Raw genomic sequence first — 24,894 nt, 5'->3', positions numbered from 1 at the left:
CCTCTACTGCGGGATACTTTTACCACACGTGTTTCCGTCCAATCCGGATGCCGAATGGGTCTTCATTGTTTGCAAGAAGCAGAGTTGCCATCATTTTTGTCATGTTGGCACTATCCATGAAGGCGGTTAAACGCGTCATTAAGCCCTAAGGACTAAGGGAGGGGCCTGTTCGGTTCCAGGTCTTCGTGAGGAGGGTTGGGACGGAGGTTGCCATAAGAGGAGAGGTTTTATTCAAAAACACTTATTGTAAACTTGAAGTTCACGGCATAAGGTCAGTCTATTTAGCTTGATATATCAGCGCAATTTCATGCATTTCCCTTGACTTCAACCTAGGCTAAACAGGCATCTTGCATCAAGAACCGGACTTGAGAAAGGATTCCGTAAGTATTGGCTATATACAGGCTGATCTTTAAAAAGCATTTTCGAAGTTAAGTCATACATTGTAATTAACACTGGACAAATTCTTTATACGTTACCAAACAGGAATTGATTCAGAATTAATTTCGTCCTCTGCTGTTCACCAGGAAACTACAAATATCCGATAACTCGAAATAACTAAATTACAGCAGGAGCCCATTACATAATGGGCTCCTGATTAAAGTAAAAGTCATGATGAAAAATCTAAAGTGAGAAAAAAAATCCCAATTGACTTCTTCGATTATACACTCCAAATCCGTGATAAAACTGAGCTCTTTTAAGTTATTTCTAACCTCACTGACGAAAGACTCGGATGATCACTCGGCCTACAGATTAACGTCCGTGTCATACATTTTAAAAATATGACACCGAGAAGCTAATAATCTTGTTGAAAACAGCCGAAGGATAATACACAAGAGGATTCTGGTTCAATAAAATGGTTGTGGCACTGATGTCGTTGAGGCCAGTTTAAACTCTAGAATTACAATGTTCCAAAATGATCCACTTTTTTTAGATTTAACATGTCTTCTCTTCCATTTCGTGACCTGGCGGCAAGAAATTGAGCGGAAATGGTCTTAAATAGCCTTTCCTGTCGGCAGACCAAAGATTTAGAAATAAAAAATCCAGCAGCTCCATATATAATTATAATAGCGTCCATATTTGTTTGCAGTCGTACACTTTTCACCAAAACTTGTCCTGCGAGAGTATCTCAGTCTTCCTTTAAGTCCAGATATTTGTAGAATCCGTCGATTATTTGGATGAAAATTTGACACATGAATTGGAATGTACATGATTAATACTGTAGCTTTAAATGGACAGTTGACCCGGTGTTCTTTATTTGGAAACTAGTTATGATTTTCTGGCTTTTGAGTGAATTAAACAAAACGTGTGTGACTTTTTGCTTGCTTGTTCTTAAGGCAATTCGTGCACTCACTTATGTCGCACAATCAAGAAAAGATTTATTCAACTGGATAAGGACACGAGGTCAAGGCAGGCACCTACGGTTATCTTGATAAGGAAAAGAATCTTAAGTTTAATTTCGTTAAATGGCGCAATCATCGAGCCTGAAAAAATTAATTTTTCGGCCAGCTTATTACTTTCGCAAAAAGACTCTTTATTTTGGTAAACATTAGGGTATGTGCCCTAGTTTGTTTTCGTAATCATGGTTTTACAAACGTTTAATTCCTTTCATCGGAAATTCCGTCTGTTTATTTTGTAATTCGATAATGGGTACTCTTCGAATTTGACGATGCCTTAATTTGAGTGGACTCTTGAAAGAGGCCTTTGACGGTTTTATTTGACATATTGCAGCTTTAGGAAATACGTTTTTGCAGGGAAAGGAAGTTAGAAATTTTGAATCAAAGTCTTTTAAGTTCCTGTATGGCGACTCACGTTGGCAAAGCAGTTTAGTGGTCGGACCAAATTTATGTTCTGACATCTCGAAGATGATAGGCATTCCTCTAAAAGTCTACTTAAGTTTGCCAGTCTTGGCAGTTCTTGTTAACAGATACATGCATTAATAAGGCAAATGGAACACGACAAGTTTTATCTGAGGACATTTTTGACAGATCAGAGCAACAATTTTCGGATCGGGTTAAGGTCTTCTGCCTGCAGTAAGCGTTTAAGGTAAGATGTATTTTCTATTTTTTTTATCACTTACGTCAGGTTACGCATCACAGAGGGATACTGAACTTTAGCAGAGCGCTTATTTGAACGGTACAAGGTTTTTTTTGAAGATCTTAAATTACCTGCAACGTAACAGTTTCAATCCGCCGATTCCTCTCCTTACTTCTACAGAAGTCCTTTCCATTCCGAATCTTCTATGACAGAATATAATAATTCTTTTAAAAACGAGAATGTTTGAGAGTGCGATCCGATACACATGACCATTTGTGCAACTGGCTGCTTCCTGCTGAAGCGATATTCCTGAGTAGATTACAGAGGGGCTGTATGAGGGGTCCTTCACTCACCCCCTCGAGTTTCCTTGTACTCTCTCCCCAATCTTCGCACGAGACCTACCGCTAGCACGTCACAACTGAGACACCTGTCTTAGAAACACACCTGTCTTAACCGATTCTTAACCTGTACTGACAGAGTCCCCATTGCGTCGTTTGAATTCTATAATTTTACGTAATCCTTCAAGTTTAATTCCCTCGATTATCAAAATTTCGAGCATACTTATGTTTGATCCCTGTGTGTGGTTCTCCAATAATTTACAATTGTACCAATGCTGTAGTTCAGGAGGTCAGTCGATGTCTGATGTAAAGGAAACTCACACTGCGTGGAAATCAGTTAGTTCAGCTGTGTCTCTGATGTATCTCTTGGAGGTCTCACAGTAAACAGACTTTTTGCCAAACTCGCTGAACAAGAGCACAATTCTGGCGCTATCCAATGATGAAGGTGGAAAACGAGTGCGGCAAAATCAACACATTTCCCTTAAGGTAAACGACGCCCAGTTTGCAACATAACGGCTGTTTCAGAGGCTTTTAGTAAGTTTTACCTGTACATTGAAGTAATGGATCAATTTAGTCATTACATAGTATTTTGTGATCGATGGACTTGCGGCATCTTAATGTGATTGCCACAGAGGAAATTGCTTTTCTTTGACAAATTTAAAACATGTACGAGCCTTTGGCGAAAAACACGATTAGCTTCAATCTGTCTCCATAAAACTTGATCTTGTGTTAATATATTTCAAACCGCAACGCAAGCGGTTAGAATTTTTCTGATTATAGGCAACAGATGAATCAAACAATATAAGTAAGAGATACTTTCATACAAACTAAGTGTAATACAGCGACGTGTCAAGTCATAAATTTTCCTTCAAATGAGGAACTGAATATTTCCCGCTCATTCGGAAACGGATGTGAAACGGGTGTTGTAATTTGGAACAAGAATCCAACGAATACTTGCCTTGCTACTCTGCTCAAATACATCCCGAGATATTATCTTTAATCACGCATTTTAAGGTCAAAAGACAAGACGTACTTCTAAAAATCAGTTATTCCTAATGTAGAGATAAATCGATAGTTTACCTGATTAACAGCGCTCTGTTCTTCATGCCATAAAATCTTCTTCGATGGAAAAGATAACTTCACCATCATTTTGTAACAGTTTGAGTCTCCGCCATTCAAAATGAATACGCGCTATCTGAGATCTCCTTCGGTGTAATAGACGACATTGATTTAATTAACAGAGCACTGCATACAAAAGAAGTTAACTAGGGTAAGCTTAATTAGTAAGCCATGTCACTTTTATTGCCGAGGGGAATCGCAAAAATACCCGAAACACAAGGATAAATTCTCACGCGACATCAGAGAGAAGATCACGCTATCATCCAAGATTGATTTAAAAAGTTAACAACTGTGCTATGAGAGGAAGAAGATTCCTTTTTCTCGTGACTATAACTTGAATATAATTAATTTAGTGAATCAAATATGTTTTCACTCATAGAGCGATTAAGTAACTAAAGCTTTATTATCGTACAACCCGGACGCAATCTGATAACAACTTGGATCAAGTGATTTATGCGTTTTGATTTAAGTCTCGCCAGAAACAATCAATTAGACTGACCAAAATCAGATTACGGGCAACATACCGCAAGATTTTGGCTTGTTTTGAGAATCTCAGGTCTAAATTAGCCACCACACTGATCAAAATTAAACACTCAGTTGGACATTTTGTTTCCTAGACAGATTTTTTGCGCTACTCTTCTGGGAGATTTGCGGATCCCCTTACTCTATTGTCAGCAGGATTCTGACATCTCACACGACGTCCTAAGACAAGAAAACTCAGTCGAGTTTAAACTTACAATGTTGAATGTTCACTGTTGAGTCTTTTTAAAAGGTCCAGATTGAAAAAATATGATCTGATCGAAGCTAGAATTCTCCAACTGTCTCCACCAACAATACTCTTAATACTAATTGAGTAATATTTGTGACAGTTTTATGAAATCCAACAGTATAACCAATTAGGTCATTGCAGTTGTCAGACAATCAATCTACTTTCAACACTTCTCTTCCCGAAACGCCAACAACCCCTAGGAATTAGGGTCATTTTTTATGTCTTTGACAGTTAAGGGCTTCTTGTGAAGCATTTAGTTTCAAAGGAATCCTGGAGTGTTTTTTCAATATCAACGAATACAGCGTGGAAACTCAGAGAAATGTAGTTTACCAAGGTTAGTGGTATGATGTAAGTACAAAAATTGCAACATTGTGTTGAAAATGAAGAAGAATACATAGAAATCTTTTGAATGCTGTGCCTATTCATTAAGAAAGCAATGCTCGTAAAACGTAAGCGTGCAAAGTTTAAACGGAACTGCCTTTCATTGAATGATGAAGAACAGTTCTGTTCCAACTCATTGCGCGATTTTAAGATCAGCGGATCTCTTTGCAGTACATTGAAATTTTGATGAATAAGCTTTAATTGGCTTGGATCATCAGGAACGATCTGTTTTAATGTTGTGCAAGCAGTAATGACGTTATTTGATTAAATCCAAAGGTTAACTTAGTTCTTTTGGATGTTTAATAAATTACACGGGTTACAGCGAAATGTACTGGCATATCTCAGGCAGAAGTTTTATCTCATAAGGTTTTGCGATGTGCTCGAAAACTTTGAATCAAAAATCTAAATTTATTACACAGAGTTTGGCATTCACCCAGCTAAATAAGATCTACCGTATGTAAAAATACAGACAAACAATAACAATCACAAGGTGAACGTATCAGGTTTTAATACAAAAGAAAACCGTCTCTGTGAGTCATAAGTGTGGACGCTGAGCGATGTAACATGGTTATACCCTGCATTTGCATTATTGCATCGGCGGAAGCATGCATTAACCAGCAAGAGATATTGACCTCATAAATGCAAATGCTGAGCTAATTGCATATCTTCAGCATTCCAGATTGGCCGCACGACAAGACGCTGCATGCAAATTGCATGTTGGCCAAGCCTGTGTCAAAATGTAACTTTCAGTTGCTCTCGGAATCGACCATTTGAACAATCAAGCTAAAAGCGGGCGTTTATCATAATGGCAAAAGAGAGAAAAAACCTTCGAGGGATTTGATTCTCCTCATATTCTATAAAGGTTAATTGCGTTTGAGACTGAAAAGAATCTCCAAGTCATAGCAAGTAGGTGAAAACTATGTTATCTTTTCATTTACATATTAGGAATGGTTTCTCAGAATCTGACAAAAGAACGTTGTGCTTTAATGTACTTACAGTTTGCCGACAGTTGTTTTTTTTACAACTTGCAAAATCTTGTTCCGCGATTGAACGATATGCTTCAAACAAAATGGGCGTGGAAAATATCGAGGACAATTGCATACTGTCTATAGTGTCACAGCCTTGAATTCTTCGAAAGTTAAGTAGATTTGAAATGTTTTCCTTTTCTTAATCAGTAAAAGGAAATTCCTGAATCTTTTTTTGTCTGTTGTTCAATTACGATTAAAAAAAGCTGGAAAACTCTTGAAGACTTTAGCTGTGGCATGTGATATTTGATTTCAAATATAAAATTGAAGTCTTAATCTGGTTTCTGCTGATCATGACATCTGTAACCAGTCCCAGATTTAGTCGACAGAAACACTTAATTTTAATTTCTTTCTGAGAGGATTTCCACAACAGGTAACAGGAAAATCGGCTGCGGTGCTTCTTAGATTCATAAACTGTACAAAGTTCACGAAGAATCTGTCAACTTGGGTCTTTATGGTGACACAGTGCACGCTTAGCCATGGGATAAGTCACATATCACTGAATTTACATATATTTTATATCTTGTGGTTATTTATCATACGCGCGTTACAGGATCCTGGAGGAAATATCGTCATTGTCACTCGTAAACTAATGAGCTATTGATAGAAATTGAACATATGCCTGGCATATTTACAGATCAGGGATGTAAAAATAAATTGAGTGTTTTGACATTCCTTTACTTTCCATTAAATGGTGATTGAAGACTGATGTTCAAATTCGTTGAAACTAAGGTATGTTGATGAAGCTTTTTGTAAACTACTATGGCTATCGTGCGAATCTTTACCTAATTATGAAAGTTTCGATGTTCGTGTGTGTGTTAGCTGGAATACGTGCTATTTTTGGTGTTCAGTACAGAAGTGGGATTATTCCTCATCACGGACCATAAGAACAGGAAATGGTTTCCTCAACGTTTCATCAGAGAGCCTATGAAACTTTTTCCAATGCACGATTCATATGGCACTCGACAGACAGAATTTGTCGCTTTTCCTCTTTCTTGAGCTGTCGTTTGACAGATCAAAAAAAAAAAAGTGAGCAAGACAACTGCTGATTCGAAGCGTAACAAAACGAAGGTCAAAAGTAATTTATCTTCTCTCAGTTCATCCATGTAAAAATACCAAACTCTGTTTGACAAATGTTTTTATATTGTGTGGTATAAAATATTTGACGAAACGAGTCTTAGCTCAGAAATCAATTGTAAATCATCACCGTTCAGTGCTGTCAGCGAGAGGAAAAAAACAGACAACGAAATAGAAAAAAAAACAGAGCGAAGAAACTCAGCCGTGCCAAAAATCATGGTTTGGGGAAAACTTCTCAAAATCTTTCGCGTCGTTCTGTATTTTTAATAAGTTCTAAAAATCTAGTTTTCCAAAGGTAAAAGAATCGTCGCTTACCGCCGCGATATTTATTAACATTCATCAGACGAAAATTGATACAATCAGTTATGTTTCCTATTTCATCTTATAAAATTCCTACAGTTTTGTAGCAGTGTAAGGGTAGAATCTTAGGATCGCGTGTTATGGTATTTATCTCTGCAGTACAAAGTTTTATAGAGACCATTCAATTGTTTGCAAGTTTATTTTCTGAAAGACTACACTAATTAGCGATTTGTGTATCTATCAGTTTTTCTACTTCAATTGTTCTATTTTCATCTAATTGTTCATTTATACAATTACTTAAAACACATTTCTATAATGGCAGTAATAAACACTGCGTTAGCCATGTTTTCACACCAAAGCCCTAGATTGACTCGCGAAAATTCTTTTTACAAATTTAAAAATGAAAAAAAATCACAAAATAATTCGATATAACGAGAAACTTGTGCCCAATTTAATACCAGAATAAAGGTCAAGATGAAATGAACAAAAGATACGTGGAAACTTCTGGATCTATTGATCTGAGATACTACTCTGAAAAACAAAAATTTTGATCAAATATCAAATATTGATTTTACAAGATCGGACCACCCAGGATGGCTTTATGTAGTCATTAGAGGAATTTTCGTTTAGCCCGAAAATGTTTTTATGAAAAAACTTTCTTTGACGATAATTTTACTTTAGATACGAGTGCTGGTGAATTTTACACTGAGGTTTGCTGTTTCCGGGCACAAGGTTTTCGGATCAGACGGCAAGCCACAAACTTGCCGAGGTCGTCAAGTCATTACAAAACTATTTCCTTCTCAGTCTTGAAAAAATGCTATCAGGCAAGCAAAACTGTAGTACTCGTTTATTTCTGCGCGAAGAAGCATTTTTGTGGGCATTTAAGTCTGCAGCGCAAATGTCTAAAAGAGATATATTTGCCAAGTGTCACGCAATCTCTTTGGAAAGATTGACGAGTCACGCATGCATAGCTAACTTCTGATCGGCAACTTTGCAAGAACCTTTAATCAAGACATAAGTTCTGCAAAGTTAGTTTCTTAAATAAACTCCTGCTGTTCCAGATTTCATCTTTCGTGCTTACGTGCAAACCAAAAATGTACAAGCCCGTATATTGTAACACAATTTTGATTCAGACACCGCGGTTTTATAAATAACAAAGTATTTTGAAGTGGATTAGGTTTGAAAGAGAATTTCCGGCTCTCCAAATACGTATTTTACCGAAAGTTATCTTTCTTGGCCCATTAGTTAAGTACCACTTAAAATTTGATGAGAAAGTTTCGAAACCAAGTTTCCCTCTCATAATCTTAGGTATTCTTGAGAGAACGGCTATAGAATTGTAAAATGCCTTTTTCCTAAAACTCAACAAGCAATTAAGTACAAAGCATTGAACATCTAGTGATCCTAGGTCATATTACGTTGTGTTAATATAGATCTTTGTCGTTTTGTTTTCTGTGATAGAAAGACCAGCAATTCAGTGTAATTGTAATAAATTGGCTTTAATTTATTTTCATATTGTTTCCACAAATTTGGTATCCGTCTGAAAACATACTTGTCGAGATTCCTGGACTTTAAAAGATTTACTTTGTACAATTTTGTTTGCTTTGACATTTCATGGTATTTGTTGAAGGAAATATGGGTGTACAATATCGTTATTAAAATGCTCAAAGACACTCCGCTTTTAGGAAAGACCGACAATAGAGACACTTGTACAATAGCAAAGACCGCGAAGTTACCACTTTGCCAAAACCGATCATGGAGTTTTAGTTCCATAAAAAGACGGCAAGCTATTCAAGAACTTCAAACAGTCGGCGTTTTCAGAAGGAAAAGTACTGTATAATCCGCTAATATCAACAATGAAGACGAAGACCATTAATTTATTGACCGCAATAGTGTTATATTGTTATCAAACTCTTCCGGCTGACATTTATTGACGCGTTTGTATCACTTGTAGAACATTTTCTCTGTTGGAAATGCGCAGGCGAAACGCAATATGCGGTCATTCAAAAGCTTGCCGGCAACGCACTTAAATTGAACGCTACTAATCGATCTGTCATGTAATGTTTTAGCAGTTGTCTTTTACGAAGCATTTGAACGAACTCAGGTATACAGGAAATATCATTCCGCTGAGTGCACCGAAGAAATTTGGTAATGTTAGAAGAATGCTCTTAAATTGTCAGAGGAAGTGAGTCAAAGTTAGGTGTTTATTTATCTATTGACGATAAACGATAATGGAGGAATAATGGCCGTAATTAATTATCCAACGTACTTGCTTACTTTTCGGTTATGTATCGAAGCCCAATATGCGGTTTTAGCAGCGAGATTATTAAGCAATATGCACAGAATCATTTCTAGAAATCACTAAAGTACATTTTACTACCGGCAGTATTTGCGGCATAGTTAGAAGTAAACAGCGCGGTATTTGGAAGTAAACATTGTTCTAACCATTTTAGTCAGTGTGCTCTGTAGACCATGAAATTTCAAGTCGAACATAAACAAAAAGCCTTTTATCTCTCAGACACGGCTCGCCTTTAAACGCACAAAAGCACAGTCGATTTGCGGCAAAAAGAAATATTCGAGTGTTCTTAACGGTTTTTAAAAAACACGACACCGCAAAAACACGTTTAAATAAAGCTTCTACGCAGAAAGGATCCGAATTATGCATAATATAGAAACGAAATTTCTGAAATGTTTTCTTTTATTTCATACAGCGTCAAAACAAAAGTGAGGTAACACGCCCTGTGAGGTAATGGAAGGCTTTATATCAGTCTGGGGGCGACAGGAAAACTGCAGTTTTTCTGGACAAGCTTAAAGGTGAACAAGCAAAAGCGAGAAGAGCTCTCTCAGTCAAATGGAGTTTAGAATGGTAAGTGTTTGTAAAAATAATTTTTGACGCGATATTCAAGTTTACTGAGACTGTTTTGTTGAAGTGCGCTTAGTTAATAGTTCAATTAACTTATAATTACTGTCTGTTGAAAAAAATGTCTTCGCTTTGAAGATCGAAAATTGCAACATAAGTATAATATTAGAAAAGGCTAAACATTGCTTTTTGCAGACGAAGGTCAAAAACTTAAGGGGAAGCAGTATGAGTAAAACAAATCCAGTATTATTGTAACAATCTATATTTCGCTGGTATATTAGATGCAACAACTACACTGACATGCTAACGGTCGTATTTAAGTTTGTTTCAAATAACACGCCACGTGTACCATGAAAACAAATGTTCGCGGATTTACCTAAATTCATGCTAGTTTCGTCTTAGTCCAGACTCGTGTTAAGTAAGACACCAAATCTTTCGGTGAAGAATCTGTGAAATATCTCAATTTTGTTTTAAATTTCTATTTGAATTAATCACTAGTGAGAGTTGGCATTTTTTAAAGAAGCGAAATCTTTCACTAAACCCTAAAATTGCCAAATCATTTCTTTTGTATATTTGGTAAGCTTGAAACTACTTTTGCAAAGAACACTGCTTTCGAATACTGCTACAAAAATGTGATTTCAAACGCCGCAATATCGCAAGAACTTAACTGATACTTAATAATCTCAACTGAAAACTTGTTTGCGTAAATTTTTTTTCTTCAAAACCTTTAAGTTGAGTCACACTGAAGCCACGTCGAAAAAACAGTTTGTAGTTGTGTAGTATAGCAGCTACTGATTGCAAAATAATAATAATAGTTTTTGTTTCATCTTTTCTTGCGAATGATAAGATATTGGCCGATTCTGACTTCAACAATGTCGCTTACTGTGACTTCTAAGTGGCACTCTAAACTAATGAAAAAAGTGGATATTGACGTAAAAATTTGTTAATTTCTACGGTAGTCTGGAAGAGGGTGATGACATTTACCGCCAACGATTAAAATTTTGACCGTTAATTTTTTTTCCATTGCGGTTAAAAGAAAAAATTTTACCTTTCAAGGTGAACTTTTTTTTTAAAAGAATAATATTACATATTTGTCAATTTTTACGCCTCCTTACGGCTAAACTGTTTTTGACGGTTTACGGCTAATGGTTAACCTCATTAAGAGCCTCTCAGACGCATTCAAAGGAATGACGGCGGATCCCATGATTGTATTTATTAATAACTTTGGATTTTGTAGCAATAACTTTGGACCCGTAATTATAACTTTTGATCCGTGGGTAGAACTTTGGATTCGTAGTTATTACCTTTGTACCCGCCTTAGGCGTTTTTTTTTTTTCATCTTTTATTTGTCTAGCTTCATTTTTTCCGTGATCAGTCAACTGAAGTGCTATCTCTTAGGGAAATTTAAAATCACGCGGTGGCTTTAAGGGTACTAAGTTCGCACGTGCAAATTAGTTTGACAGCTGAGCACGTGAAGAGCATAGTATGACGCTAATGGTGCGCTGAAATCTTGGTTAAATGGTTAAAATATAGGTACTACACAATGCTATTGTCGTTTAATTGTGGTAAAATTAGAAATCTGACGTCGACTCTTTTTTCGCGTTCCTATTAGGGATGACAAATTACGTGTGCTAATATTTTAGATTTTAACGAAATACCCAAGAGAGAAAAAAAATTGTCACTGATTTCGTTTTCTTTTCTAGGAAGCTTTGAGATCTGCAAACAAAAAGATAAAAAATCACAATATAAAATTACATTCTTAAGCGAATGCGTAAAGTTGCTTTATTTTTTAAATGCAATCCAAAGACAGGCAGCGAACATTCCACGTGACGCCAGCCTAAATTACTTCACGATATTTTCGGACTAGCTCTGCGTCATAGTGAATTGACTTGATGTAAAGTAGAACCCCGAAGGGAACGGTTGTTAGGGTATACAAAAACACATCAAAAAGGCCAAAACAAAGAAATATAGAACCAGAGAGGAGGCACATCACAGCGGATTGCAAATAAAGAAAATATATAAAGTGAATGTAGGCTAAAAATTCACACGCTGTACTAACCGTGACCTATGTCATGCAACTGTGACAATTTTAAGATATTACCACGATCGCAGAAAATTTTCCCAGTCCAATACTGTGATATATAAATTGATGGACCTGAGAGACTGTTTGTATTAACAGTTAAGTCTCCATTAGGGTCATTTCTAACTTTAATATGTTGTTTGGTCGCCAGCTATTTCTATCTATTACCGTGTTTGTTATAACAACAAGACTATCATGCGTAAGTTCAAGAATAAAACTGCGTGGAAGCGGCTTGCAACCGAGGAGATACAAAGTACCAACGTATTTCAATCCAAGAGGAAGCTGCGACGGAAATGCAGCTCCCACTCACAAGAGACTAGCTCGACTCTGGAGTAAACTGAGATTTCATCTGGCGGTTTTGTCAAATGGAACACTGCAAGGGGTGAATGACACTTATTGTCAGCTGACAAACAGATGTAAGTACAAATACGACTATAGACATCTTAAAAACAGCTTCACTTCACGACGTTCACGCTGTCAGAGAATTTTTACCAAGGAATGCATGACTGTTGCGAAGTAAATACATATTCATGTTCTTGACTGTTATTGTATAAATATCAACAGACTAAATTGGTCCTTGAGGGATTAACAGCTGTGAATGGTTTTCAAGTGACGTCACGATAATTAATGTCGGTGTGAAACGTTAACATAATTGTTTATAAGAGAAGGGAAAAACCCCCCTGGGAAAGATGACCACCTTTACAGAGTATACTATTTTGGTTTTCAGGCAAAGTCACGATAATCATTGTTGGCGTAAAATGATAAAATAATTATTCACATATTGGAGATGAAAACCACCCCCGGGGGAAATGAGCCCCATCAAATATAATCCTATTTTGGTTTTTAGTAAACAAACATGATCTCTGATCGCGTGAGTCAAAATTTTCGATATTTGTGTTGGTTAAGAATTGTTCCATGCTTAGTTTGTACCAGGCGTTCAGTTAGTAAAATCAAGCGCGATAGGAAACGGCCGTGGAGAGTAACAGCAAGGAGGGCTTAGGTCGGGTTGGGTAGTGAACTTCCCTAGTTTTCGCTCTGCTTTTACCATCACTCTGTTTTATACTTTTCATCTAATATAACTGAACACCTAGAGCAGGCAAATCTTGTACCTTGACCTTCCACGGCCAAGTGGTTGTACATTTCAGTTACAGTTATACGGTGGGAACTGGGTATGAGATTATGAACAGGCTAGTCCAAGCTTAGCGTGCTTATCTCGAGGTAAGGGTGCACGCGAGAAGTTTGGGAAGTAGGCAAGAAGCGCAAGAGTTGCTCGAAGTACTTCTTCTAGCTTCTTCGATTCTTGAACGGCCGTGCGTTTTTAGAGATATGATGGTTGGATATGAAAGAATAAGAGAGACGCGCGCACTATGTTAGAAATATAATTTTACCTGCTAAAATTCCAGATCTCCTGATCGCTCTCCGGCAGCTAATGTACCCCATTTTTTATTGTTTCAGGTCTGTTTGAGCTTCAGTCTTGTGGAACTAGCCTAATAAGAATAAAGCATGTAGAATCAGGATTGTATGTGGCTATCAATAAAGCTGGAAAAGTTTATACTACCACGGTAAGGGCATAAATTATTTTTTATTGTCGAAGCGTAACCTCGTTTCCAAAGCTTTTCCCTTGAAAAGTTGGAGAGGGCGGAAAGGCCCTGGTCACGAGGCTGTTTCCGCAGCCGTTTGTCTCCTTGTAAGTGAAAATGAAATGTCTTTGCCAAGGACACAGTATAATGTCGCGGTTAGGTCTTGGGCCCAGACCTCCTTCTGAGTCCAGCGAATCAACGACTCAACTGCCCAAGGGGTATACGCAGACATTAGAATTAAATTTTCCAATGTAAACGCTGACGTTGTTACTTTCCATCATCAGAAAAGTCACAAATTGGATACAATGTTCGTCCAGGAACTCCTTCCCAATGACTTTTTTGTATTTTGGTCTGAAAGAACTTACAGAAAAACGAAAAGGCTGATGTATTTAGCGCTGAAGAAAAATGGCGCCACAAAAAACGCTTTAAAGACTTCATCAAAGCACAAATCAGTACACTTTATGGTTATGCATTGTTCAAGACATCGTAACCAACGGGCGACGCCAAATTGCTGACGTAACCTACAAGAAACAGCGGGTGTGGACTGGTATCAAGCGAGCCTCGACTCCTAACAATGTCAAACCATAACGTCATCTTCCTTAGCAAATCTCGAGCCAGGTCTCCATATTTCCGCACAAGTGGAAAATCGACTTAGGAACGAGAAGGTTCGCTACAGGAGATTCAATTTAAATATGCAAAAGAACATAGTGTACAATTGTACCATATATTTATTGAACCATTCTTGACATTTTTCAGTGCAACACAATGCGTTAAAATACTAGCCAGTTTTTTACATTAGTACACAAAATGCTTGTCGCATATTTACACGAAATAACAAGATAAACTATTTATTTGTTTTAAAGATTTTAAAATCTAAGATTTAGAATGTATTCAAAATAGTTTTAATACCTAGTGAAGGGAAAATCCTTCTTAATCGCAACTGAATCTGCTATAGGCAATTTCTATCAAATCTTGCGCATGAGGGCTGCTAACATTAATCCCACAAATCTCAGACTTACGTTCCAGAACAGGAGCGCGAAATTAATAACCTTAAAATTCTTAATCTTCCAGATCTGATTGGCGACTGTCACTACCAGCAGCTCAATATTTCTTGTGAATTAGTTAGGAGAATTTGGAGTTTCATCCAAGTGATAATTTTGTCGGCTCTCATCTGCTGCAAGAAGTTGCATGTAATCATACAAACTAGTTGATGTTGGCTCTTCAATCAGTCTTTTACATCCCGAAAAGTTTGTATTGTCCATGGCAAAATTAGGGGGAAAAAATTGTGGAATGAGACCGCGACAAACGCACGAATCTTTCGCGACGTAGTTTACACGTTTTTACTCCGTGTTTATAACACAACGGCGTTCTCAGGCTTGTGCGCGCGCCGTTGTCCTACAATTTATCATAAAAAATATCTCAAAACATTCTTCACTTCTCCCATACTGCATTATCGTAATGCCATTTTCCCGGGAGAAGTTTTATGTGAGCCTATGACATAATTTTCGCAAAATAATATTCCTAGAGCACCTATTCCAGCTTTTTTTAAAACCCTTTCACTCCCAAGATCTTATTAGTAATTCTCCTAACTGTCTGCCAAACAATTCTCATATTAGTTGGGAGATTTTGGTATTAGATTGAGTAGTAATCCCCTAATTGATATGTCTCTTTGTTCTCATTACCTGTCTGCTTGATGTTGTATTGATCACGTAAGGAGAAATTCTATCTTGGTAACTGATGGGAATTAAAGGGTTAAACTGCAGTAAAGGCAGGGCTACTCAACTCTAGATCACCTCGAGTTATAAAATTTTCAAGTCACACTGACAGGTAAATAAAAATAATGCCTCTTAAGTACTTTTACATGCGTAACTAACCAATGATGAATAAAATTTGACAAAACATTCCCTCGTCTCTAGTTACTTGGACTATTTTTCAGAAATAGTATAATAAACCCTTTTTCCTAGTTAACCACCCGAAATAAATTACCGCAGATCCCAGGCACTTGCGTTGTTAATGTAATAATTTATCCAATCATCTCACACGTTCTTAAGACTGGTCCAAATTTTGTGCTGGATCCAGGCAATTCTCAAGGATGCACCGTGCCACATCACATGAATACCAGTACGATGTATGAGACGTGACCGCAGACAAGTATTTAGTTTCCATGTATCCCTCCCGTAGAGTGTAGTCGAGTCGTTCCTTCAAAACTGAAAGTGTTAAGGAGGACAAGATGATTGTGTTGGCAAAAGATATCGAAACTTGGCGAAATTACGAGAGAGCGCATACACTTTAGTGCGTTTTCGACTATCGTTCTCATTGCAACACCCAAAACACGGACGAAAGCAACAGTGCGTGGCGCATTTTTTCTCTGTTGTTTTAAAAAGCCTCCGTTTTCACTTGTCCACAGAGGAATCACAGCATTCTGAAGACGCATTCACTTTTTAACCGTTAAGTCTCATCAGCGTTTACGGGTTAAAACGCTTCACAAATTATGCATTTTCAAACGAAAACGCATTCGTGTTGATGGCGTGGTAAACGGGGCACAGTAATGGCGTGGAACGATAAAAAGAGGGAGGTTTTGGATCCCTGCGCTGCTTAAGTGTACCGTTTTTGGGGTCCCTGCGCTGTTTAAGTGTACCGTCCCCGTTCCTGGATATCAGTGTCTCCTCCCACTACTACCCCTACTACCCCCCCCCATTCCTCCCCCCCCCCTTGGAAAAAAGGCAAAGACTCCAAATTCAAGTTTGACCAGAAAACGGTAAACGAAGAGCCAGTGTTTAATTCCACTGATTTATTTAATCACATTTTTATTTATTACTTACCTTTCGAAGGCACTGAGAGGTGTTCTTCTTTTTTCGTTTTTTCAGATTTCTTTTTGACACCCCCATCTGTTTCTGACGTTTCTTCCAACTCCTGGCCGGAGTTACCTGCCGTGAGGGGTTTAGAAGAACCAAAGATACTCGCAATCCAACCCGTCCGCTTGGAAGAAGCCGATGAGCCACCGTCGGTGATACTGCATGTAGCTCCTTCGTCGTTTACACCGTTCGCTAATGCAGGGTGAAATTATGAGGAAAGATGTGTTTAAAAGGAAACACCAAGACGCTAAAAGGCAATTTATTCAGCTTGTAAATTATTCAAACAGAATTGGTTAGAGTTGAGGTACTCGTTGCTAAGGCACTCACAAAAGCTCCCAATAACGTTAAGGAGAATTCTCGACATATGTAAACCTCATGCAGCGCGCTGAGCAACTTTATTAGGTTTTGCAGAAAAAACACACCTTCATTCCATTTAAAACGAAACCCTTTGGAAACTAAATTCTTCTTCACCAGTTCCTACCTTCAACGCTTTCCCCAGATGCAGAATTGTGCACAACCACGACTTCTTCATCTGTACTTTCCGCTTCACTGTTTGGGCTATTTGATCGATCACTGGCTTCATCGTCTGTTTTCTGTTTGGAAAAACCAGCTCGATATACCGCTAAAAGGGCTCCCCACTTGGCAGACTTGCCAGCTGGTTTGGTTTCAGTGTAGCCTGTCTGTTTGCTGTCGTAGCGGTGTAGTTGTACCGGAGGAATGCTGCTGTAGTCTGAACTTAACAGAGGCTCTAAGCGGTAAGCCTGTTTATACATAAAAAAAATTGATTCTTATGGTAATTAATAATTAGAAAAGCAAAGAAAGGCAAGACAAGCTGTTTGCAGAAGAAAAGCCTAGAAAAAAAACTCAGACTTTGACGAGATTCGAACTCTACCACCCAAATGAGCCACGAAGCCGCATCTTGGGAGCTTCGGAAATTTAATTGGGTTCTACTTTCCCGTGAATAAATTCACAACGATTGAAAAAAAAACAACAACAACAAAGGAAAGAAAATATCAGACACTAGCTGCATGAAAATATATTGAGGAAGCTTGAGGACAGTCCCAGATTAAAAATCTATAAAAGCAGTAAAAGTTGGAACCACCCGGTAAATCATAGTAATCAACACCTTATGAAAGTACTGCTCTGTAGCTTTCATTCGAATGGTCAAACGTTACGGTCTCATCTCTAGCGTTAAAAGTTAGACCCACCTTGTGCAGCACAATAAACAGTACCACATGAAAGTATTCATTGCTTTCAATCAAATTGTCACACAATACGGTTTCAACCACTGACTTCAAGTTATAACAACTTTAAATATATCTTTATATAATGTTATTTCTCACCACAGGGTCAGCTGGATGATAAATATTCAGCACACGTTTGCAAACTGACTTTGGTAGCACATGATCTTCTACGTCGTCTTGCGGTCTGAGCCCTCGTAGCGTTAAGAACACTGCCAGCGGCGATCCCACACAGAATAAGTTTTCAACCTAAAAGAACGCAAACTGGGTGGGAAACTTGCTTAAATTCAGCTTTGCGTCACAAAAAAATTTATCTGATCCTCTATCAGGTTTTGTATCAATAATAGGATTCCTCCTAATTGGCAACTAATTCGCAGTCAATTTTCGTTTTTCCCCCTTTATACTCTAATGACGACTACTGATCCACCCTCTGTTCTACCTAAAAACCATATGATCCCCTGAAATTCTTCACGCCCACGTCTAATCGTGTGCCCAGATCCCATCGTGTGACTGAACCGCTTGGCCGTGAAAGTTCTCGGTGCGAGACTAGGCCTGGTAACTTACCTTGAACCGTAGCGCAAAAGGGCATTCGCCTGAGCTTCTTTCAGCTTCTTGTTTCTCGTGTTCCACCTCACTTGTCATCATAGCCTCAAGCCTCATCACTTCGCTCCGAGCTTTAGCGAGTTCAACTCGTAAATTCTCTTTCCTCTTACCCTCGGGCCCAGACTCCTTCTTCTCATTACTCGTCATGCTGGTTATTGACCGCAAGTACTGCAGGCTTTCTGTAAGAAAGCCAATGCTTTCTGTGGAATCTGGAGAAAGATGTCTTGATTCGATGTCCCAAAGTGTTAAGATATCGTACGCAATCACACTCCCCAACGAGTGGGCTACTATCGAAATTTTGCCGTTTCTTTCCACAAATGAAGGATTCCTGGAGCAGAATTTGGTGTACAAACGGTTCATTTCATCTCTTACACTGTCAATGATCTGAAACAGAATGCAAAATCAAATTGGAGTCACGTCATTCACATTTTCTTACTCAAGGTTCTAGTCTGTTCAACAATGTGTTCTGGAAAAAACCTTCAAGCTGATTGACATTTTTTCAAACCATTAAACAAATGCAATTTTTGCATGCACTCATTGGTGATCCTGTGTGGAGGGAGGGACTACGGAATCATTTCCTTTTTTCTTGTAACCTTTACATTTGATTGTAAAGTGAAACTATGAAGAGAAATTACCTGCTAGTCACTCTTAAGAGTTAACCTTTTACACTCTGACATCAGAATGCATATTCTCCATATAATTTTTTACACATTTCCTAAGGTGCTGTGAAGCAGAATTTGTTGTCAAGACCACTGAGAGTATCTTCAGTTATTGATCATTTCCTTTTTTCTCTTGACCTCAATGTGTGATTTAGGGGCATTACTGTAAAGTTAATTTAGATTCTATTAACCCTTAGGGATCAAAGAGCTAACAGGTAAGGTGCCCCTTACCTCATATCTGTAAAATGGACTTGTGTAATACATGATGTCCATCATGCTGGTGTTAAGAATCTTCCTGAGTCCTGATATTGAAGCAGGTGTTATGCTCTCAATTGTACCTTGATGGAAGTGGAAATTACACAAGAGCATGAGACAAAAAAATATATCTGTTCCAAATGACCATTTGAACCTCACATCTTTGCTCCTGTGGCCCAATGCTCTACCACTAAGCTAATAAGAACTTACTGGTGCGCCAGATCAAACCGACCTCCTTCCTGCCCCCATCACATTTCATTTCATTTTATTTCACTGCCCCCATTTCATTTCACTGGGTGGAAAGAGAAAATATCCACATATTGTCCAGCAAACAGCTAATTAGAATACTCAAACTTATCAGGTTAAAGTTGTAACTTGATTAAACACTAAATTCTTACAACTAACTTACCAAGAAATGTGTAGCAGCTAGAGGGGAGAGAATTGAAAACCAGATCTAAGGACTTTAATGTTAACTGTTAGAAGAGCACATCTCTCAACATTACCTTCATCTAGTTTAAGTGATGATCTCCATTCCACTGGAATGAACTCTACTCGCTGATCAGGTGGATTATCCGTAAAAAGTTTCTCTAAAACTGTTACAGCACACTGTTGAAGGCTAACACAGCTCTTGACAATATTGCTCATGTGCATTAATTGTCCAATTCCATGAACCACAAAAATCAAATGAGATATGTCAGGAGGTTTGTCAGCAGGGTCAGCAACTGTGTGGTATCCACGGTGAATCTGTGCTGCAGCACCTGATGCAACAAAGCAGACATCCATTTACTCAGCATCCATTGCTTAGAACTCTCCCTCTTTAGGATGCTGATCCATTTTAGATTACCCCCTTCTCTGGCTTTTTTTTCAGGCTTCCTTGTTACACTTGTTGGTAATTATTTGAACATCTGGTAATGACAGGTTTTCAGTCAAAGTTTGGTGTCTTTCCCACAATGACCACACCCCACCCCACCCTTCTCCTACCCACCCCTCCCCCCTCCTACTCACTCCACCCTCCTTTTGACCCTTCCAGAAGTTGAACCTCCTATTTAGTGGGGCAGCTGTAGATCCATTGCATCTTTCACATTACTTTGTGCATGTACAGTTGTATGGACATGACATGTAATCTCATATTCATAGCATGAAATTACTCTATAAAAGCAAGGCTATCAATCACTTCAAAATTAGACTTGACATATATTACAGAATAATCGACCAGGTTGTCATGGACACTAACAAAGGGCTAGTGCTCAAAATGTCAGCTTTTCAACTCATTATGGTGGCTAATTTACGTTATCAACCCAGTTGATAATACTCTGAACATTACCCTGTTGTACTCTCCCACTGCTGCAGCACCACAGTTTCTTTAGAAACTGACCCCCTTTATAATGGACACTGTTTTGTTTCATCAGATAATGTGCAAGCCAAGGAATCTTTCATTTAAAACCCCCAAGTTATTCCATGATTTTCATGTGAATCTTTGAGCAAATCCTGGGCATAGAATCCATTCATGCATCTAAGCTGGTTACTTACACATGAATTAAGACTTCACCTCAACTAAATGGCTGATACACAAATTTCTTCAATAATTGTAAAATTTTTCATTGGAAATCATGGTCAAATGAGGTGAAATAAGCAGGCCACATGTACATATGGCAGACCAGCTGGGTCCTTTGTACTTTTTATAGCATCACAACAAGTATGACCACTTCCCCTCGAGTAGGATTGTACTTCATTCTTGGTAATTTTTTTTGTTTCTTTACCTGATGAGAATCCAATCCTTTCCCCAACATTTCTAATTATTCTGGATTTGACATCATCCCAATACAACCACACATCACCAATTTCATTCCATTCCACATGACAATTTTTCAAGTTGAGTCGGCTAAGTACTGTAGTTATAAAGAAACCAAACAAACATACATCTAGTCAAACAATAAGGCAGAGAAGCAAAATGAAAATGAGCTGTGATTGAACCAGTAAGCTCTAAAAGTCATTTCCTCAGTTAAGTGCCTCTGACAAAAGGCATATGTTTATGCATGATCAATGTATACACTAATTTTGTTTTAAATGTATATTTAACACAATAACTTTATTCAAAACATGTGCATAGCAAAGCTCTTGTAAAACTCTGTATTTTGTTCCCTCAAGGACTTTTTACAATGTACAATATTGCTGTATACAATATTTTTTTAAGAGTAAGCTCACCTTGCCTTTCAGGAGCTGCTTTATCATTGTCGTTTATTCCTTCTTGGATACCCTTGAAGACAAAAATAATAAATGGTTTCCTCATCCTTTACCTGGAGACACCCTAATAACTGCAAAAATTCCTAATTTTTTTGTGGCTGAATAGATTAATTATGGTTTACTGACCCTAAATAGATGGTTTGCCATTCAAATTGGTTCAGGTTTTATTTCTTTTCACATTAGTAGAGTGGTAATCCAAATTTCTATTGCACTCAACAATTTAAAAAAAGCTCAGTATTGAGGATACCACATGGTAATCCTTGAAATTTAGAGAGTGTTATTATACAGTTCCCTGTCCTCCAATGAAAACAACAACAATAGCAAAAGCCACTGACTGACTCACCATAGCCCTAAGCATAGTCAGCTGAGACTTTTCAATCTGCTGACTATCAGTCTCACCAAGAGGCTGCCATGTATCAAGTGAAGAGGTCCCAGTAAACCAAGTTCCTCGACAAACTGGCAGACTGTCATCTATTTGAACAATGAAATTAAATCGTAATTCAACCAAATTTCATCTCAGCAGCAATATAATAATATCCCTGTTCTATACTGCCAAAAATATCTTGTGCAATTTAAATAATCCATGCAAAGAACTCTATTAATGCAATGACATTCTGCAAACTTGACTTATTATTTTTTTGTGCTTATTACCATTATCAGCTCTATGTCAGTTTCTTGTTGCTTTGTTTCATATCAATGAACAACATACATAATTCAATTCAAGATCAATTTATTTCAAATTCTTGTTTTTCTCCCATGCAAACATTTTTCTTTTCTTTCTCTCTCTTGATTATAGGCCGTTAAATTCCCCGGCTTTGGTTTTATTATTGTAAAAAGAACAACAGATATGATGAAATACATTGTATTGTGTTGTACCAAGACCTCAACACAGCACGTTCTTTTTATTCATTTATTGGTTGAGGCTGATTTAATGATTGTTTTCACAACCTTCACCTACCTTTCCAGTATATAGGTTTGCATTCCCTAGCCAAAACATCCACCTCATACAAGCCTCCTTTGACAACTGGCATTTCATAAATCGGAGAAGTATTGAGGAGCTTTGTGCTTTCCTCAACCCGGCTCTCAAAAGCCATGATAGGACGATAGCATCGTTCAATAGCCAACGAATCAGAGCCATTAAAAGGAATCCATTTCTTGTCTTCTTTCACAAACCAGCGAACTCGATCGGCCTTTAACTGCTGCAGAGTTTCTAGATGCTTTTCAATACTTGAAGGACGCTGAAATTTCGAGTAGTTCAATGGAGGAGGAGGTCTTGGAGGTTTACTTGGTGATCCGCTTCTCTTGGAATTGGAAGATGAAGATTCACCTTCTTCAGGACCTTCGCCATTTTTACTCATTTCTCTTCACTTGAGACTGAAACACGTCCCAATGAATTTCAGATCAAAGCAGCAATCAATCAAAAACCAATGAACTAAGTTACCGTAAATTATGTCATAAGTTTCCAGTTGAATTTTATAAATAATTATTTTTCCTACGTAAAAGTAAAGAGGAAACTGTCTTACGCCATTTTCGTTTATGTTTATTCCCAGTCTTCTTGAAACGATCGAACCGTGAGGAGCTTGCGAATCAATCAAGATGGCGGAATTGAAAGTAACGCAAACCATATGTACCTCCAGAAATAAAAACTCTGGAAGCTCCAGAGAGCTTCGGAAAAAGCGGTTGATCTTTAAGTTGATTTGCTTAAAAAGAGGCATCCTCACCTGGATCTACGAAATGGGAAGGTTAGTTTTTGTCACGCATTATTTCCATATATAATTTACATAACAGATGACATTGCAAAACGCACGGTGGAAACTTGAAATCTGGTACGAGATTAAAAGTTTTGAATCAAAGGCAAGGGATGAACTTCTCTATCAATTCTTTCCAGTTACAGCTGACTTAGGTACAAGTCGATTTGGTTCTTTCCAGTTTTGTTACGTGCCGAATCTTGAAGAAATTGGAACGTACATCAAAGAAGCTGGCTCGACTGTGCCGGCGTGTTCCTCTGTATTTTCTTTCCTGCTGTTGGATGAACGTTACTTATTTTAACATTCTAGATTGCCAGCTTTCAAGAGAACAGAGGCGAAACTACTCCATTCCCTGACGCAATTTAAACTGAGTTATTTTAACCTACTTAAATTGCGTGACAGATAAGTCATGCGATTTGCACTCTGGGTCACGCTGGCAAAATGGCATTGGGGAGGTGGAGAGTTTGCCGGATCAAAGATGGTTTGGGTTTCAAATACAGACTGGAAAGGTCATATTTCGAAAACGATAACGCGTGTTCTTCTTGAAGTTGTTGTTTGTGTTTTTTTCAGTGAATTCACTTCACTACTCTTTTACAATTGGGAATGGCAAGGAGGAAAGAAGATTGACCCTGTAAACCGCAGGTGAGAGCTGTTGTACACATACAAGTTAATGCTGTTATTTATGTTTTAAGCTCGTTGAAAATGATAAAATATGCATCATCTTTTGGCTTGATAACCAGCCAGCACGTCGGTCGTGCGTCAGGCATGCGTTAGAGGAATTTTGGCCTGCCGCGGCAATTTCCCGCGCAAATTTGCAAAGGGAAACAAACGTAAGGGGAATGAAAACTTGAGACTTTTCGAACATATACGTTTACATATTTGCGAGTACCTTGTGATTAATTTGCCATTACGTCTGAATATAGCCTTAAAACGGCGTGAAATACTGGCTTGTGTGGTTCTTTATCAGTCCTGTAAAACTTCGTGGGTCTGACAGGCTGAAACACGCTACCCGGCCGATACCCGGCCATGAAATGTTTGCACATGCGCGCAAGTTTGACCAGTTGCTGTTAGGGAAATAAGCCCACGCTCCTCTACCGATTGAAGACCGGACTTGAGAAAACGAGGGTTGAAATGTAGCCTTCATGTAGCCTTACCCCCCCCCCCTCGCTTCCTTTTTACTTTGGGGGGGGGGAGGGTACGGCTACACTAGGCTAGTTGAAATGGGGCCGCTTGATCTTTTTATGTCTTAGGTCAGGCACTTTCTTCTCATGTTCTTATCATGTGGGGTTGGGCCAAAAAGGGTCCTTATCAGGAACAATTAAACACTTAATATAAGCCTTTTTTATAAGCCTTTTTTATAAGCCTTTTTTATAAGCCTTTATCGGAATTATCAGTTTATTAAATTTGGTGTAAAAAAAAAAAAAAACTGCCAGTATTTAAAAGATATGCAGAACTACTGGATTGAAAGACACGTGATCTAGGTTTGTATAATATATTACAGTACTGTGTGGTTCTCCTTAAGTAACAATGATATCGCCAGAGGCAGGCTAAAAGGTTTGTTCATGATCCGTCTTCAGTATTTCTTAGGATCTATCCAAGATGCCTTTCTCTTGCGCTATCAATGGTCGTGGCATTTTTTTTAAGCAAAAGAAATAAAAAGGGTTTAGTCGGGGAAATCTGTAAAACTGGAGAAACATCAAGGGTTCTTTTTCACGTTTTTGTTTCTATT

The 24,894-nt window shown here is 38.1% G+C and overlaps 2 protein-coding genes across 7 annotated transcripts; one reads left to right on the top strand and one right to left on the bottom strand.

Annotated features, from left to right (window-relative positions):
• The first annotated feature begins 262 nt into the window (after positions 1-262).
• On the top strand, positions 263-14,303 carry LOC131789511 (fibroblast growth factor 4-like). 6 transcript variants are annotated; one of them, XM_059106653.2, is made up of 5 exons: positions 263-380; positions 9,752-9,906; positions 12,132-12,396; positions 13,436-13,542; positions 13,845-14,303. In XM_059106653.2, exons 2-5 carry the CDS (start codon positions 9,892-9,894, stop codon positions 14,073-14,075), a joined length of 618 nt encoding a protein of 205 aa, XP_058962636.1. In that variant the 5' UTR covers positions 263-380; positions 9,752-9,891; the 3' UTR covers positions 14,076-14,303. The 6 variants fall into 6 exon arrangements, with proteins under 6 accessions (XP_058962636.1, XP_066016447.1, XP_058962639.1 ...); XM_066160350.1 differs by lacking the exon at positions 263-380 and adding an exon at positions 2,541-2,858; XM_059106656.2 differs by lacking the exon at positions 263-380 and adding an exon at positions 4,492-4,608.
• A 1,129-nt stretch (positions 14,304-15,432) lies between these two features.
• On the bottom strand, positions 15,433-22,944 carry LOC131789568 (phospholipase DDHD1). The gene is made up of 11 exons (XM_059106722.2): positions 22,376-22,944; positions 21,761-21,888; positions 21,379-21,430; positions 20,934-21,062; positions 19,677-19,931; positions 19,150-19,256; positions 18,221-18,643; positions 17,759-17,905; positions 16,897-17,176; positions 16,383-16,607; positions 15,433-15,767 (listed from the first exon to the last, which is right to left on the bottom strand). The coding sequence occupies exons 1-11, from the start codon at positions 22,773-22,775 to the stop codon at positions 15,607-15,609; spliced, it is 2,307 nt and encodes a 768-aa protein (XP_058962705.2). The 5' UTR covers positions 22,776-22,944; the 3' UTR covers positions 15,433-15,606.
• Between the last annotated feature and the right edge of the window lie 1,950 nt (positions 22,945-24,894).

This window comes from Pocillopora verrucosa, chromosome 13 (genome assembly GCF_036669915.1).
Source record: "Pocillopora verrucosa isolate sample1 chromosome 13, ASM3666991v2, whole genome shotgun sequence".
NCBI classification, from domain to species: domain Eukaryota; kingdom Metazoa; phylum Cnidaria; class Anthozoa; order Scleractinia; family Pocilloporidae; genus Pocillopora; species Pocillopora verrucosa.
This window is presented reverse-complemented; position numbering and strand designations above follow the sequence as displayed.

Coding starts and splice junctions, on each gene's coding strand:
- LOC131789568 (XM_059106722.2), bottom strand. CDS start 22,775: ATGAGTAAAAATGGCGAAGGTCCTGAAGAAGGTGAATCTTCATCTTCC. Junction 21,063..21,378: donor AGCAGCTCCTGAAAGGCAAG/GTGAGCTTACTC, acceptor TTATAACTACAG/TACTTAGCCGACTCAACTTG. Junction 15,768..16,382: donor CCTCTCAGTGCCTTCGAAAG/GTAAGTAATAAA, acceptor TAACACTTTCAG/TTTTGAAGGAACGACTCGAC.
- LOC131789511 (XM_059106653.2), top strand. Junction 12,397..13,435: donor TTGTCAGCTGACAAACAGAT/GTAAGTACAAAT, acceptor TTATTGTTTCAG/GTCTGTTTGAGCTTCAGTCT. Junction 13,543..13,844: donor GAAAAGTTTATACTACCACG/GTAAGGGCATAA, acceptor TTCCATCATCAG/AAAAGTCACAAATTGGATAC.